The 18,137-nt window shown below is 48.7% G+C and overlaps 1 protein-coding gene across 1 annotated transcript; it reads left to right on the top strand.

Moving 5' to 3' along the window:
• Positions 1 to 160: 160 nt before the first annotated feature.
• On the top strand, positions 161 to 16,252 carry nol7 (nucleolar protein 7). Its single transcript, XM_033014412.1, has 8 exons — positions 161 to 374; positions 2,402 to 2,462; positions 4,494 to 4,549; positions 6,332 to 6,363; positions 8,546 to 8,624; positions 12,511 to 12,632; positions 12,720 to 12,791; positions 15,946 to 16,252. The coding sequence occupies exons 1-8, from the start codon at positions 169 to 171 to the stop codon at positions 16,017 to 16,019; spliced, it is 702 nt and encodes a 233-aa protein (XP_032870303.1). The 5' UTR covers positions 161 to 168; the 3' UTR covers positions 16,020 to 16,252.
• The last annotated feature ends 1,885 nt before the right edge of the window (positions 16,253 to 18,137 follow it).

Here is an 18,137-nt window from a genome sequence, read left to right as displayed (position 1 = left end):
ACCGCCAGGGGGAGTGAGTCAGTGAGCGGCCTCCCACCGCCAGGGGGTCAGTGAGCGGCCTCCCACCGCCAGGGGGAGTCAGTGAGCAGCCGCCAGGGGGGGGGGGCAGTGAGTCAGTGAGCGGCCTCCCACCGCCAGGGGGCGTCAGTGAGCGGGCGCGGGGGGAAGATGGCGGCGAGGTTGCGGCGGCGGCGACGGTTCGGGGCGGCGGGTGTCGTTGAGGAGACGGAGGGGGAGATGCCGGGGGAGCGGGGCCTGGGAGCGGGGGGAGAGGAGCGGGATGGTGATGATGGTGATGATGATGAGCTGCCGGATGAGGAGACGTTCAGCAGCGGGCGGGAGCGCGCGGAGCGGCGGCTGGAGAGCGCGAGGAGGTGAGGCCCGGCCCCGGGGGGAGAATCACCGGCACATTGACATCTCCCCCCCCCCCCCAGCACATCCCCCCCCCCAGCACATCCCCCCCCCAGCACATCCCCCCCCCAGCACATCCCCCCCCCAGCACATCCCCCCCCAGCACATCCCCCCCCCAGCACATCCCCCCCCAGCACATCCCCCCCCCAGCACATCCCCCCCCAGCACATCCCCCCCCCAGCACATCCCCCCCCAGCACATCCCCCCCCCAGCACATCCCCCCCCCCAGCACATCCCCCCCCCAGCACATCCCCCCCCAGCACATCCCCCCCCCCAGCACATCCCCCCCCCCAGCACATCCCCCCCCCAGCACATCCCCCCCCCCAGCACATCCCCCCCCAGCACATCCCCCCCCAGCACATCCCCCCCCCCCAGCACATCCCCCCCCAGCACATCCCCCCCCCAGCACATCCCCCCCCCCAGCACATCCCCCCCCCCAGCACTTCCCCCCCCCAGCACATCCCCCCCCCCAGCACATCCCCCCCCCAGCACATCCCCCCCCAGCACATCCCCCCCCCCAGCACATCCCCCCCCCCAGCACATCCCCCCCCCAGCACATCCCCCCCCAGCACATCCCCCCCCCCCAGCACATCCCCCCCCAGCACATCCCCCCCCCCCAGCACATCCCCCCCAGCACATCCCCCCCCCCCAGCACATCCCCCCCCAGCACATCCCCCCCCCCCAGCACTTCCCCCCCCCCAGCACATCCCCCCCCCCAGCACATCCCCCCCCAGCACATCCCCCCCCAGCACATCCCCCCCCCCCAGCACATCCCCCCCAGCACATCCCCCCCCCAGCACTTCCCCCCCCCAGCACATCCCCCCCCCCCAGCACATCCCCCCCCCCAGCACATCCCCCCCCCCCAGCACATCCCCCCCCCCCCCCAGCACATCCCCCCCCCAGCACATCCCCCCCCCCAGCACATCCTCCCCTCCCCCAGCACATCCCCCCCCCCCAGCACACCCCCCCCCCCCAGCACATGCCCCCCCCTCACACACACACTCGTGTTAGTCACGGAGAGAGTCTCCCCGACGTCAGAGGGACCTCTACCCCCCCCCCCCCCCCCCCCCATGGAGTGACACGGCACAGAAACAGGCCCTTCGGCCCATTCCCCCAACTTGCCCACACCGACAAACATGCCCCATCTGCACTAGTCCCGCCCGCCTGCGTTTGGCCCATATGCCTCCAAACCTGTCCTTTCCATGTACCTGTCCAAATGTTTCATAAATGTGCCCCAACTACCTCCTCTGGCAGCGCGTTCCATATACCCACCTTAAACCTATATCCCTTGATTCCCCAACTCTGGGCAAGAGACTCTGCACATTGTGCACCCTCTCCAGAGTGGGGTGGAGTTCGTCTCCCTTTCCCCCTGTGTTGGAAGATCTGTGTCTTCCCCCCTCCCCCGGGGTGCTGGAGGAATATCTCTCCCTGTGGGCTTTGGATGGATCGAGAGTGTTTCCTCCCACCTTCTCTCTCCCCGGGGTTCTCGCCGCCCCCTCCCCCCATTCCCCCGCCTCCTGCAGGCTGGAGGGATCTCTACCCCGGGGCTAGAGAGTGTGTCTCCCCTCGTCTGGGAGCTGTACAATCTCCCCTGGGGTTGCAGGGTGTCTACCCTCCCCCCCGGGGGCTGGAGGATCGCCATCCCCTACTCCCCTCTCTCCCCGAGAGCTATAGAGTGTGTCTCCTGGAGACTAGAGGGTCAGTTTCTCCCCCAGGGCTGTAGAGTGTGTCTCCCTTGTCTCCGGGCTGGAGGAATCTCCACTAGGTAGATGGAGGATCTCTTACCCTCCTTCCCGGGGACAAAGCGTGTTTCTCCCGTCCCCCCACAGGGCTGGAGGGATCTTTTCCAGGGGCAGTAGTCTCCCCTGGGGCTAGTGTCTCCCCCCTCCTGGGCGCTGGAGGGTCTCCTTCTCCCCAGGGAGGGGGGCTTTGGATGTCTCTCGGTGGGGTGAAGGGACCCTTTTTTAATTGTGCTTTTAAATTATTTCAGGGAGAAAGCCTTGTTGAAGGAAAAAAGAAAACAAAAACTGGAACTATTCAGAGAACAGAAGGTAAAAGATGTTCGGTCGGCGTAGGCGAGTTGGGCCGAAGGGCCTGTTTCCACACTGTATTACTCTATGACTCACTACACCGGAGGGGGGCTGGGGTTTTAATCCAAATAAGGGCTGAGAAGATGCCTTTTAAAATAATGAATGGACTGGAATGCATCGAGTGAATTCAAAACAAGGCCCCTTAAATATTAGTAGGAAGGAACTGCTGATGCTGGTTTACACCGAAGATAGGCACAAAATGCTGGAGAAGGGTCTCGACTCGATACGTCACCCATTCCTTCTCCCCAGTGATGCTGCCTGTCCCACTAAGTTTCTCCAGCATTTTGTGTCTTACCTTCCCTTAAATATTATACTGCGAGCTGTTGACTGATATATTTATTTGACGCTTTGCCACTTTATTCACTGAACACCGAGTGCTGGAGTAACTCAGCGGGTCAGGCGGCATCTCTGGAGAAGAGTCAAGAGTGTTTTATTGACATATGTCCTGAAACGGAACAATGAAATTCTTACCAACAGCAGCACAACAGAATACGTAAACATATCAATAAACAACAACAAAAAGTTCATTATATAAAAATTATAATAATAGTGCAAAGACAGAAACAGTGCCCCCTGAGTTTAGTTTGGGGCAATGCCTTGTCAATGTCAATACCTTGTCAATTTCAATGCCTTGTCAATTTCAATGCCTTGTCAATTTCAATGCCTTGTCAATTTCAGTAGACAATAGGTGCAGGAGTAGGCCATTCGGCCCTTCGAGCCAGCACCGCCATTCAATGTGATCATGGCTGATCATTCACAATCCGTACCCCGTTCCTGCCTTCTCCCCATATCCCCTGACTCCGCTATCTTTAAGAGCCCTATCTAGCTCTCTCTTGAAAGCATCCAGAGAACCGGCCTCCACTGACCTCTGAGGCAGAGAATTCCACAGACTCACAACTCTCTGTGAAAAAGTGTTTCCTCATCTCCGTTCTAAATGGCTTACCCCTTATTCTTAAACTGTGGCCCCTAGTTCTGGACTCCCCCAACATCGGGAACCTGTTTCCTGCCTCTAGCGTGTCCAAACCCTTAACAATTTTATATGTCAATAAGATATCCTCTCATCCTTCTAAACTCTAGAGTGTACAAGCCCAGCCGCTCCATTCTCTCAGCATATGACAGTCCCGCCATCCCGGGAATTAACCTTGTAAACCTACGCTGCACTCGCTCAATAGCAAGAATGTCCTTCCTCAAATTAGGGGAGCAATACGATACACCAGGTGTAGTCTCACCAGGGCCCTGTACAACTGCAGAAGGACCGCTTTGCTCCTATACTCAACTCCTCTTGTTAAAACATTCGCTTTCTTCACTGCTTGCTGTACCTGCATGCTTCCTTTCATAGACTGATGAACAAGGACCCCCAGATCCCATTGTACTTCCCCTTTTCCCAACTTGACGCCATTTAGCTAGTAATTTGCCTTCCTGTTTTTGCTACCAAAGTGGATAACCTCACATATATATACATTATACTGCATCTGCCATGCATCTGTCCACTCACCCAACCTGTCCAAGTCACCCTGCATTCTCATAGCATCCTCCTCACAGTTCACACTGCCACCCAGCTTTGTGTCATACCTTGTCAATTTCAATGCCTTGTTAATGACAATGCCTTGTCCATTTCTGTGCCTTGTCCATTTCAGTAGCCTCCGCAGTGCAACTAGCAGCCTGTGTTCTTAAAGAGAGAGTCTGCTATAACTGAAACCCGTTATAAAGAGGTGTGTCATAATGATGCTTGATTGTAATTACCTGTATTTCAGCACATGATATGGTCAGAGTTAGATTTAGCTCTTGGGGCTAAAGGAATCAAGGGGAAATATGGGGAAAAAGCAGGAACGGGGTATTGATTTTAGATTGATCAGCCATAATCATATTGAATGGCGGTGCTGGCTCGAAGGGCCGAATGGCTTACTCTTGCACCTATTTTTCTATGTTTTTCCATGTTTCTAGAACTGTTCTCTAAACTTTTCCTTTTTATTTTACTGATTATTAAACCAGAAACGCAAGTTGCTGCCAGATGACATTCTTGAAGAGATTGCTTCAATTCCAAAAAAGTACGGTAATTTCTTTAACAACTAATTAGTAATTCAGGTTTGTGTTTGACCTGACACTGCATGTGATATCCCAGGAATTAGTGGGTTAATATATGATGATGTTTGACGGCACTGGGCCTGGAGTTTAGAAGGATGAGGAGGGGGGGGGACCCTCATTGAAACTTACCAAATAGTGAAAGGCCTGGATAGAGTGGATGTGGAGAGGATGTTTCCACTGGTGGAAGCATCTAGGACCAGAGGCCATAGCCTGAGAATAAAAGGATGTACCTTTAGAAAGGAAATGAAGATCAATTTCTTTAGTGGTGAATCTGTGGAATCCATTGCCAAGTCAGTGGATATTTTTAAGGCAGAGATTGACAGATTCTTGATTAGTACGGATGTCAGGAGTTATGGGGAGAAGGCAGGAGAATGGGGTTGAGAGAAAATGAGCGCAGCCATGATTGAATGGCAGAGCAGACTTGATGGGCCGAATGGCCTAATTCCGCACCTAGAACTTATGAACTGTATGCATAGTCTACTTATTGCTTTAATTGCCATACAACCTACTTATTGCTTTAATTGCCATACAATCTCAGGTTGTCAAATTAAGATTGCAGTATTATTTATATATTTTTCACATTTTGGGATGAAGGGAATTATGGCCGAGCTGGCATATGTGTGGAAACTATGGTAACGCTTCAGTCGCTGCAGGTGGATGCTGATTTGTGCAGGGTGAAGCCTTTTAGGTGTCTTGTTAGCCCTGCAATAAGCCTTCATCGGTCAAGGGGTTGAGCCTAGAAGTCAGGATGTTATGTTCAAGAAGGAACTGCAGATGCTGGAAAATCGAAGGTAGACAAAATTGCTGGAGAAACTCTGCGGGTGCGGCAGCATCTATGGAGCGAAGGAAATAGGCAAAGTTTCAGCCCGAAACGTTGCCTATTTCCTTCGCTCCATAGATGCTGCCGCACCCTCTGTGTTTCTTCAGGATGTTATGTGTAGGAGAGAACTGCAGATGCTGGTTCAGCGGGTCAGGCAGCATCTCTGAAGAAAAAGAATAGGTGACGTTTCAGGTCAAAGCCCTTCAGGAAGGGTTTTCGATCCAAAACGTCGCCTATTCTTTTTCTCCAGAGATGTTTGCTGACCCGCTGAGTTACTCCAGCACTCTGTGTCTACGGTGTAAACCAGTATCTGCAGTTCCTTCCTACACCATTTCCTCAATGTTTAGATCATGTATCTGTGCACTGGTAATCGTGTGTTGTCTTGCTCAGAGAATGGAGCAGCTGGGCTTATATACTCTGGAGTTTAGAAGGATGAGAGGAGATCTCATTGAAACATACAAGATTGTTAAAGGCTTGGACACGCTAGAGGCAGGAAACATGTTCCCGATGTTGGGGGAGTCCAGAACCAAGGGCCACAATTTAAGAATAAGGAGTAAGCCATTTAGAACGGAGACGAGGAAACACTTTTTCTCACAGAGAGTGGTGAGTCTGTGGAATTCTCTGCCTCAGAGGGCGGTGGAGGCCGGTTCTCTGGATGCTTTCAAGAGAGAGCTAGATAGGGCTCTTAAAGATAGCGGAGTCAAGGGATATGGGGAGAAGGCAGGAACGGGGTACTGATTGGGGATGATCAGCCATGATCACATTGAATGTCGGTGCTGGCTTGAAGGGCCAAATGGCCTACTCCTGCACCTATTGTCTATTGTCTTTCTGCTGACTGGCTAGCACGTAACAGAAGCTTTTCACTGTGCCTTCACTTCACACATGACAATAAACTAAACTGAACTGATGTTTTTGTTTCTTCCAGGATCGACCAGGCTCCTGCTTCCAGGAAAAAAGGTAGAGAACGATACACGCTCCGATCTGCCACTGCATGGTGCTGCCTCCTTGGACCTTTCACCATGCATCGTGTCACTAACTTTGTCTATGACTATTGACTTATTTCAAATCAACCTACCTGATCTCCTCTTTGCCGGACACTTTATTTCTCCGTCCCATTCCCACACTTTCTGTCCTGAGTCTCCTCCATTGTCAGAGTGAGGCTAAACGCAAATTGGAGGAACAGCATCTCATATTTCGCTTGGGCAGCTTACAGCCCAGTGGTATGAATATTGATTTCTCTCACCAAGTAACCCCGGCATTCCCTCTCTATCTCTCCCCCACCCAAGTCACACCAGCTTCTTGTTTTCAACCTACAATCAGCGAACAATGGCCTGTTTCCTTTATCATCGTTACTTTTTTGCAAATCTTTCATTCATTGTTCTTTATCTCTCTACATCACCGTCTGTATCTCTCGTTTTCCCTTATCCCTAACCAGTCTGAAGAAGGGTCTCCACCCGAAACGTCACCCATTCCTTCTCTCCAGCGATGCTGCCTGTCCCGCTGAGTTACTCCAGCTTTTTGAGTCTTATCTTTTACTTATTTCAACCATTCACAAGGATTCATTCACAGTGAATGGCAGGGTGCTGGGGAGTGTTGTACAGCAGAGGGATCTCGGCGTACAGGATCTTTGAAGATGGCGTCACTGGTGGTCAAAAATGCATAGCCTTCATCAGTCAGAATATTGAGTGCAGAAGTTCAAGATTCAAGAGAGTTTATTGTCATGTGTCCCAGATAGGACAATGAAATTCTTGCTTTGCTTCAGCACAACACAATATAGTAGGCATAAATAAATACAGAACAGATCAGTGTGACCATATACCAATGAATATATATATATATATATATATATATATATACACACATAAATAAGCAGATAAAGTGCAATGGGCTATTAATGTTCAGAGTTTTGTTTGAGTTGAGTTTAATAGTCTGATGGCTGTGGGGAAGTAGCTATTCCTGAACCTGGATGTTGCAGATTTCAGGCTCCTGTACCTTTTCCTGAAGGCAGCAGGGAGATGAGTGAATGGCCAGGATGGTGTGGATCCTTGATGATGCTGCCAGCCTTTTTGAGGCAGCGACTGCGATAGATCCCCTCGATGGTAGGGAGGTCAGAGCCGATGATGGACTGGGCAGTGTTTACTACTTTTTGTCGACTTTTCCGCTCCTGGGCGTAGTGTAGTTGGTGTAGCGACATATTTTTATATCGTTTCAAGGATTTAGTCCTCTCTTCACTAATTGAAGACGGGATCAGAAGATAATCGATACGCCCCCACGAGACATTCAATGCCGTCGAAAGATAAATCTTCCAAACACAGTCTCTTGATGAATAGATTCATTATTGTAGTAGTAAGAACAGTAAGATACTCATCCATACTTCTTGTACAAGTACATTTTAATCTTACTCGTGGTCAAACTCGTGCATGGTCGAAAGGTGTGAAACATATAAGATTATTAAGGGCTTGGACACGCTAGATGCAGGAAACATGTTCCCGATGTTGGGGGAGTCCAGATCCAGGGGCCACAGTTTAAGAATAAGGAGTAAGCCATTTAGAATGGAGACGAGAAAACACTTTTTCTCACAGAGAGTGGTGAGTCTGTGGAATTCTCTGCCTCAGATGGAGGCAGGTTCTCTGGATGCTTTCAAGAGAGAGCTAGATAGGGCTCTTAAAAATAGCGGAGTCTGGGGATTATGGGGAGAAGGCAGGAACAGGGTACTGATTGGGAATGATCAGCCATGATCACATTGAATGGCGGTGCTGGCTCGAAGGGCCGAATGGCCTACTCCTGCACCTATTGTCTATTGCCCATGTCAGTGTTCCCAAAATGCAACACCTCACATTTTTCTGTACTCAATACTCTGACTGATGAAGGGCAAAGTGCCGCAGGTCTCCTTGGCCACCCTATCCATCCAAAGAAAGATGTGCCCAAGGGCCTGTTTCCATGCTGTACGAATCTAAATGTTGATAAAAGGTTCTTCCTTATTGAACTGTGGCTGGTGAACGCCACTGTTTCACAGTAAAAGTGTTGTGAATCGCAGGGCAGGTGAAGAGTATTGAGTCTTAATGCAGCGAGATCAATCAAATTTCCACTCAGCTCTGAAAAAACAATGTGGTCTTTTAATATATTGTTTTGTTTCAAGGTCGTGTGCTAGCTTCTGTACAGAAACCCGAGCAAGATAGTGGATTGGAAGAAGACACTGAAGAATGTATAGATATCAGGTAATCTGTTTCTGCTAAGGCAAGGCCTGCCCATAAATCAGTGAAAATACAATGTACATTCTTTGAATATGATCTGTCTGACAATACACCGGCATAAGCAAGGAACTGCAGATGCTGGTTTATACCAAAGATAGAGCCAAAGTGCTGGAGTAACTCAGCGGAACAGTGCCGTGGCGGCACAGTGGTGCAGCGGTTGGAGCTGCTGCCTCACAGCACCAGAGACCCGGGTTCGATCCTGACTACGGGTGCTGTCTGCAGAGTTTGTACGTTCTCCACGTGATCACGTGGGTTTTCTCCAGGTTCCCTCCCACACTCCAAAGATATACAGGTTAGTAGGTTAATTGGCTTCGGTAACAATTGTAAATTGGTCCAAGTGTGGGTAGGATAGTGTTAGTGTACGGGGTGATCGCTGGTCGGTGTGGGCTCAAGGGCCTGTTTCTGCGCTGTGTCTCTAAACTAAACTGCAGGTGCTGATTTATACCAAAGATAGGCACAAATAGACAATAGGTGCAGGAGTAGGCCAGTCGGCCCTTTGAGCCAGCAGCGCCATTCAATGTGATCATGGCGGATCATCCCCAATCAGTACCCCGTTCCTGCCTTCTCCCCATATCCCCTATCTTTAAGAGCCCTGTCTAGCTCTCTTGAAAGCATACAGAGAACTGGCCTTCACCTCTCTCTGAGGCAGATAATTCCATAGACTCACCACCTCTTGTGCTCCAAGGAATAGAGTCCCAGCCTGCTCACCCTCTACCTATAGCTCAGGCCCTCGAATCCTGGCAACATCCTCGTAAATCTGCTCTGCACCCTTTCCAGATTGACAACATCTTTCCTTCTCAGAGTTGAGTTTTAAAGAAGAGGTGCGTGCGAGGGCATTATCTAAAAGCAGGAAGTTGCAACCTTGTGCATGACGTTTACAGTAGTTTAGTTTAGAGATACAGCGTGGAAACAGGCCCTTTGGCTCACCAAGGCAGGAAACATGTTCCCCATGTTGGGAGTCCAGAACCAGGGGCCACAGTTTAAGAATAAGGGGTAAGCCATTTAGAATGGAGATGAGGAAACACTTTTTCACACAGAGAGTTGTGAGTCTGTGGAAATCTCTGCCTCAGAGGGCGGTGGAGGCCGGTTCTCTGGATACTTTCAAGAGAGAGCTAGATAGGGCTCTTAAAGATAGCGGAGTCAGGGGATATGGAGAGAAGGCAGGAACGGGGTACTGATTGGGGGTAGACAAAAGTGCTGGAGTAACTCAGCGGGAGCAGCAGCATCTATGGAGCGAAGGAAATAGGCAACGTTTCGGGCCGAAACCCTTAACATTTTTAAATAGCCTAAGTGTGCAAATAATATTCATAAATAATACATAATAAAACATGATTTTTAAATCTCATTTACATTAATTTATAGGCCAAATGGAAGGAATTTAGTGTTCAATTGCTGTAAATTAAAGCCCATTTTAAATCAGCTTTCTAGTGGGATCCTGTGAACGCGCTGGTTTAGAACGTTCACATTGCGGTAGATTTGTGCCCCAAATGCCCAGAAAAATACTGTGGGATATAATGGGCCCAAAATGAGCTACTCGCAATATTAAACTTTGTATAAAGGGATCTTAAGAAGCCCTTTTTAATGTAAAAATAAGCTACATACCTTCTGTGGTTTGCTCTATGAGACCCTGCGGTTGCTGGTTGTCGCGGGTTTATAGATTGATTTTTAAACTACTATAACTATTATCCAAGGCCTTTAAAACTAATAATAGCTTTTGCGACGGGGTCTTCCAGCGATTTTTCGTTAATAATTAACAAGGCTGAACATCTTCGATTTGAACAGCCTAGAGAAAATTGCGTTTTAAACCCGCCCCCCTCTAAACGGCGCCAAAATCGCGCACACCCGCAGCGATAGATTTTCAGCGACGCTTCAGGTAGGCTTTGCAACATACCTAATACATGCTGCTGCACCCGGTGAGTTTCTCCAGCACTTTTGTCTACCTTCAATTTTCCAGCATCTGCAGTTCCTTCTTAAATACTGATTGGGGATGATCAGCTATGATCACACTGAATGGCAGAGCTGGCTCGAAGGGCCGAATGGCCTACTCCTGCACCTATTGTCTAAGTCCACGACGATCAGCAATCACCCCGTACACTAGTAAAGTCTTACACACTAAGGACAATAATGCAGAAGCCAATTAACCTATAAACCTCCAAGTCTTTGGAGTGTGGGAGGAAACCAGAGCACCTGGAGAAAACCCACCGGGTCACACGGAGAACGTACAAACTCCGCACAGTATTCCAGATGTAAAAGCAGGTTTTTTATTGGCAGGATGTTTTGTGCCGGACAAGGGAATTTAGCACATCTCATTTTAGTCACGAGACTTGCATCCTGCAGGTTTCCTGATAAATATGCATCTTTACCAAGCATGTGCATTTGTTAATCCGTTCAGAAGAGTCAAGTATTAAAACCAAATACTTAGTTTAGTTTAGAGATACTGAATCTGCGCCGACCAACAATCACACTAACACGATCCTATGCACCAGGGACAATTTACAATTTGCTGATGCCAATTAACCTACAAACCTGCACGTCTTTAGAGTGCGGGGGGGAAACCGGAGCCAACGTAGAAATTCCACGAGGTCACTGGGAGAAGGTGCAAACTCCGCAATGACAGCACCCGTAGTCAGGATCGAACCCAGGTTTCTGGCACTGTAGAGGGGGGCACCGTGCTCCGGTTTCCTCTCGCACTCCAAAGACGTGCAGGTTTGTAGCTTCATCGACTTCGGTAAACTTGTAAACTGTCCCCAGTGTGTGTAGGATAGTGCTAGCAGACGGGGTGATCGCTGGTCGGCGCGGACTCGGGGCCTGTTTCCGTGCTGTATCTCTAAAGTCAAAAGAAAGGCAGCAACTCTACCGCTGTGCCCACCCGGCTTGTATATTTGTTTTCCAAACGCCATCCCTCCGTGACCGCACAGTTGATCTTTTTGAGGATGCGGCACAAAATACAGAACAAGAACAATGGCCGTACGCAGTAATCACCTTGGATAACAGTCACGAGGAATAGGAGTAGAATTAGGCCATTCGGCACATCAAGTCTACTCCGCCATTCAACCATGGCTGATCGAGCTTTCCCTCTCAAACCCATTCTCCTGCCTTCCCCCCCATAACCCCTGACACCCGCACTAATCAATAAAAGAATAACGCACTGAGCTGGAACAGTCCATTGTGCCCCAGGTTTGAAGGGTGTATCATCAGAGTATATATTTATACTGACTCCCACATCAGGTCACGTGGAGCCAGGGTGGGGGTAAGATCAACGCACCATCACTGTTTTTATTTTTATCGGGATGCATCACAGCACGGTTTGGGAACAGCTCCATCCAAGACCGCAGGAAATTGCAGCGAATTGTGGACGCAGCCCAGACTATCGCACAAACCAACCTCCCTTCCATTGACTCCGTCTACACCTCACGCTGCCTCGGCAAGGCCAGCAGCATAATCAAGGACCAGTCGCACCCCGGCCACTTCATCATCTTCCCAGCTGTTATTAGGCAACTGAACCATCCTATCACCAACTAGAGAGCAGTGCTGAACCACAATCTACCTCATTGGTGACCTTCGGACTATCTTCGGGTCTGAAGCATGGTCTCGACACGAAACGTCGCATTTTCCTTCGCTCCATAGATGCTGCCTCACCCGCTGAGTTTCTCCAGCATTTTTATCTACCTTCGATTTTCCCAGCATCGGCAGTTCCTTCTTAAACACGCGGACTATCTTTGATCAGTCTTTGCTGGCTTTACCTTGCACTAAACGTTATTCCCATATGAACACATTGTCTCTCTCCCCCTCTTCCCCCCTCCCTCCCTCTTTCTCCCCCTCCCTCTCCCCCTCTCTCCCTCCCTCCCAGGTGGAAGCAGAGCTACAGGGCTGTTCAACTGAAGGATCACGGTCGAAAGAACCAGCAGGTTAGGAAAGCTAAATCCTTCATGAAACGCCGTCTCTATGGCCGTAAGAGCAGAAGAAGCACCGGTAACTTTAGTTTTATATTCAGTTCCCTTTTCTCCCTCTTCCTTCACCTCTCAACAATTCTTCTGATGTTTTTTGTTCTTTTTGCAGTCAATGAATACTTCTCGTATGAAAATAAGCGAAGCCAGAAAGCTGCGATGCAATTCGTCAACTCATCGTGGGGTAAGTAGACAGGGACTTGTGCTGTGGTCACATGGGCTCTGTCGGAAGGAATTGTGCTACATATGTATCCTGAATTTGCCTTTACTTAGATGAGCATGGACACAAACTAAAACACTCATACATTAGTGGTGAGTCTATCGAACAAGCCGGTTTATTGAAGGCCTGAACAGTGCGTGACGGTTAACACTCTGAGAGGACCCAAAGTGTTTCCAAGATTCACAGTACCTACAGCATTTTATTTTCTCATGACACAATGGTTACAATACTTACCGAGTAGCAAAAGGCTTGGATAGAGTGCATGTATCCAAGAGAGAGTTAGATATAGTTCTTAGGGCTAACAGGATCAAGGGATATGGGGAGAAAGCAGGAACAGATTACTGACTCTAGATGATCCGCCATGATCATATTGAATGGCGGCGCTGGCTTGAAGGGCCAAATGGCCTACTCCTGCACCTATTTTCTATGTTTCTATGTGGAGAGGATGTTTCCAATAGTGGGAGAGTCTAGGACTAGAGGTCATAGCCTCAGAATAAAAGGGCGTGCCTTTAGGAAGATGATGAGGAATTTCTTTGGTCAGAGGGTGGTGAATCTGTGGAATTCATTGCCACAGAAGGCTGTGGAGGCCAAGTCAGTGGATGTATTTAAGGTATAGATAGATAGATTCTTGATTAGTGCAGGAGCATGAGGTTAGGAAGGAGATGGATTCAATAGACAATAGGTGCAGGAGTAGGCCATTCAGCCCTTCAAGCCAGCACCGCCATTCAATGTGTTCATGGCAGATCATCCCCAATCAGTTCCCCGTTCCTGCCTCAATAATGGCGGAGCAGACTTGATGGGCCAATTGGCCTAATTCTGCTTATATCAGATGACCTTGTGGATCTGAAATAAGTCATCATTAGTCTCAATAACCTTTCATCTCTGTCTTGCCCCATAGTTATCTTTAACCTTACGTTTCCTGTTGTTCTGAACACCTCTCTTCCATATCTAACAAATGGCAAGAGACTCAGTTACAGGGTATTTCAATTACTCACAGCCTGGTCATCATCAAAGACCCACACCATTCTGGCCACACACCCATCTCTCTGTCGCCATCAGGTAGAAGGTACAGGAGCCTGAAATCTGCACTATCCAGGTTCAGGAACAGCTACTTCCCCACAGCCATCAGGCTATTAAACTCACCATCAAACAAACTCTGAACAATAACAGCCTATTGCACTTTATCTGTTTATTTATTGTGTATATATATATGGTCTATGGTCTATAGACACACTGATCTGTTCTATATTATGCCTACAATACTCTGTTGTGCTGCAGCAAGCAAGAATTTCATTGTCCTATCTGGAACACATGACAATAAACTCTGACTTGGTTTACAACATCCAATGTTATTCTATCTGAGCTAGCTGTGCTGAGAGCTTATACACTGACACGTCTAATGACTGTCTAAACACTCTATGTTGGCCATTTCCCCAGCATGTCAGCTCTCAGGTTAAACAGACCATCACCTACTCATCTGACTTATGATTTCCAAAATTTCCGACAACAAGCTTCTAAAGGTGGACTCACTCATGCCCATTTTGTTGTAGTTTAGAGATACAGGGCGCCAACAGGCCCTTCGGCCCAGCGAGTCCGTGCCGACCAGCGATCCCCATACACCATGCACTATCCCACACACTAGGGACAATTTACAATTATACCAAGCCAATTAACTAACCTACAAACCTGTACGCCTTTGCGGTGTGGGAGGAAACCGGAGCACCTGGAGAAAACCCACGCAGGTCACGGCGAGAACGTACAAACTCAGTACCGACAGGCACCCGTAGTCAGGATCGAACCGGGTCTGTGTAAGGCAGTAACTCTATCGCTGTGTCACAGTGCCACCCCTTTTGTGACACTTCTCACAGGTTCAATTCTTGTGGTAAAAACAGATTCACCAACATTGTCAGCAATTGTGATTACCTCTTATCCAAAGATTATACATTTCCTCCTCAAGTTAAAACAGTGTTTCTATTCAGTGTGAAGAAGGGTCTAGACCCGAAATGTCACCCATTCCTTCTCTCCAGGGATGCTGCCTGTCCCACTGAGTTACTCCAGAATTTTGTGTCTACCTTCAATTTAAACCAGCATCTGCAGTTCTTTCCTACACAGGTTGTATCACAGCTTTGGTTTGCAAAAAGCTCTGCCCAAGACCACAAGAAATAGCAGAGAGCTGTGGGTGTAGCCCAGTCCATCACACAGACCACACTCCCCACCATTGTAGATGTAGCCCAGTCCATCACACAGACCACACTCCCCACCATTGTAGATGTAGCCCAGTCCATCACACAGACCACACTCCCCACCATTGTAGATGTAGCCCAGTCCATCACACAGACCACACTCCCCACCATTGTAGATGTGGCCCAGTCCATCACACAGACCACACTCCCCACCATTGTAGATGTGGCCCAGTCCATCACACAGACCACACTCCCCACCATTGTAGATGTAGCCCAGTCCATCACACAGACCACACTCCCCATCATTGTAGATGTAGCCCAGTCCATCACACAGACCACACTCCCCACCATTGTAGATGTAGCCCAGTCCATTACACAGACCACACTCCCCACCATCGACTCCATCTACACTTCACGCTGCCTCGGGAAAGCAGCCGACACAATCAGACTTGTCCGTCCCACCCCGGTCATTCCTTCTTCTCCCCGCTCCCGTCCGGCAGAAGGTACAGAAGCTTGAAAGCGCGCACCACCAGACTCAGGAACAGCTTCGTCCCCTCTGTTATCAGGCTTCTGAACGGTCCTTCCATAAGCTAGCTCTAGAATAAAAGGACATACCTTTAGAAAGATGAGAAATTTCTGTAATCAGAGGGTGGTGAATCTGGAATTCATGGCCACATACGGCTGTGGAGGTCGTCAATGGATATTGTTAAGGCAGAAATTGATAGATTCCTGATTAGTGCGGGTGTCAGGGGTTATGGGGAGAAGGCAGGAGAATGGAGTTGAGAGGTAAAAATAGATCAGCCATGATTGAATGGCGAATAGACTTGATGGGCCGAATGGCCGAATTCTGCTCCTTGAAGCTACGATCTCCTCCCTTTTGCGTCGGGTTCTTGTATGGTTATATTTTCTTATTGTTGACAATGTGCTTTTTTTAGGAACAAAGAAAAAACAAAAAGCCGATAAGTATCGCAAACAGTGGCTGCAGAATCACTGTGCGGCTGGACGGTGAGAGGGTGGCATCACCGAGAAAGAGTGAAGTCCACACTGACTGGTGGAGAAATGAAGCAGGAGGTCTCCAGAGCATGGAACCAGACTGAGCAGAGATGTCCTCAGCACATCTGTGCTGGCTGCAGCTCACTGGGACAGAGGAGACCTTTCTGTACAAAGGAGAAATGAAATGTTCCTGCCTCGTACAATTTTACAATTTATACTTTCCATTAAATATTTTGTTGCTAAATCTGTGCTGGCTGTTTCACCTGTGGCTATTAATTTTAAGAAAACACCGTCAACACTTTGAAACGCTTTAAAAATTTATGTCTCATTAAAAATTGATGTTGGTTCAGGTTAGAGGGTAGTTGTGGTTGCAAGAGGATTAAAACAAACCATGTTAGCACTATATTGCTTTAAATCGGGCAAAATGTACAGGGTTAATATTAGAGCCATTGATTTAATTTAAATGGTAGGATGTGCTGGCATTGGAGAGGTTCCAGAGGTGGTTTACAAGAATTTTCCCAGGAATTTATTGTACAGGGAACTAATCTAGTCCCAGGGTAGCTGGGACATGTTGGCCGATGGGCAAGTTGGGCCAAAAGGCCTGTTTCCATGCTGTATGATTGAATTAACATACGGTGAGCATTTGACAGCACTGGGCCTGTGCTCGCTGTTTAGAATGATGGGGTGGGGGGGGGGGGGAACCTCATTGAAATTAACTGAATAGTGAAAGGCCTGGATAGAGCAGATGTGGGAGTCTAGGATCAGAGACCACAGGCTCAGAATAAAAGAACGTACTTTTAGAAAGGAGATGAGGAATTTCTTGAATCAGAGGGTGGTGAATCTGTGGAATTCATTGCCACAGACTGCTGTGGAGGTCATCAATGGTTATTCTTAAGGCAGAGATTGACAGATTCCCGATTAGTAAGGGTTATGGGGAGAAGGTAGGAGAATGGGGTTGAGAGGGATTGATAGATCAGCCAGGATTGTGGCTGATCGCCTTATTCTGCTCCAAGAATTTTTGAACAAATGAATTCTGCTGCTTGTTACAAGATATGTTTTGAACAGGGTGGGAAGATCTAAAACTGGAGAGCATAGCTTTAAGGTGCAAGGGCGTGCGGGGCAAGTTATTTTTACGCAGACTGGTGTTTGAGGCAGATACGATAGAGGCATTCAAGAGGCTTTTGGATAGGTACATGGATATGCATCATGTGCAGACGAGATGAGATTAGTACACATGACCATAAACTAAACTGGTTTAGCTTGGCATTGTGTTTAGTGAAACATGCTGGAGTAACTCAGCGGGTCAGGCAGCATCTGTGGAGAACATGGATAGGTGACGTTTCACAGAGTGCTGGAGTAACTCAGCGGGTCAGGCAGCATCTCTGGGTGAACGGATAGGTGATGTCTCGGCTCAGGACCCTTCCGACCTTTCTCAAATATACTATGAAGATAGACACTAAATGCAGGAGAGACTCAGTGGGAGAGGCAGCGTCTCTGGATAGAAGGAATGGGTGACGTTTTGGGTCGGGACCCTTCTTCAGTCTCGAAACATCTTTTTTTTCCAGAGATGCTGCCTAACCCGCTGAGTTAGTCCTGCACTTCGTGTCTATCTTTGGTATAAACCAACATCTGCAGTACCCACATAAAGTGATTTTAACGGTTCAAGAATAATTGTGCATTTTAAACATGTGCTGCCGAAACAACAGTTCAATAAACAGTGGCTTTAGTTTAGATTAGAGACACAGCGTAGAAACAGGCCTTTCGGCCCACCGAGTCCACACCAACCAGAGATCCATGCACACTAATGCTACCCTACACACACACACATACACACACAGGACAATTTACATTTATACCAAGCCAAATAACCTAGAAACATGTACGTCTATGGAGCATGGGAGGAAAGCAGAGTACCCGGAGAAAACCCAGGCAGGACGGGGTGGGGGGAGATAAGACACAAAATGCTGGAGTAGCTCAGCGGGTGAGGCAGCATCTCTGGAGAGAAGGAATGGGCGACGTTTCCTTCTCTCCAGAGATGCTGATGTTTCGGGTCGAGAAGAAGGGTCTCGATCCGAAACGTCGCCCATTCCTTCTCTCCAGAGATGCTGCCTGACCCGCTGAGTTACTCCAGCAT

The sequence above is a fragment of the Amblyraja radiata genome, chromosome 2 (assembly GCF_010909765.2).
Source record: "Amblyraja radiata isolate CabotCenter1 chromosome 2, sAmbRad1.1.pri, whole genome shotgun sequence".
Classification (NCBI taxonomy): domain Eukaryota; kingdom Metazoa; phylum Chordata; class Chondrichthyes; order Rajiformes; family Rajidae; genus Amblyraja; species Amblyraja radiata.
This window is presented reverse-complemented; position numbering and strand designations above follow the sequence as displayed.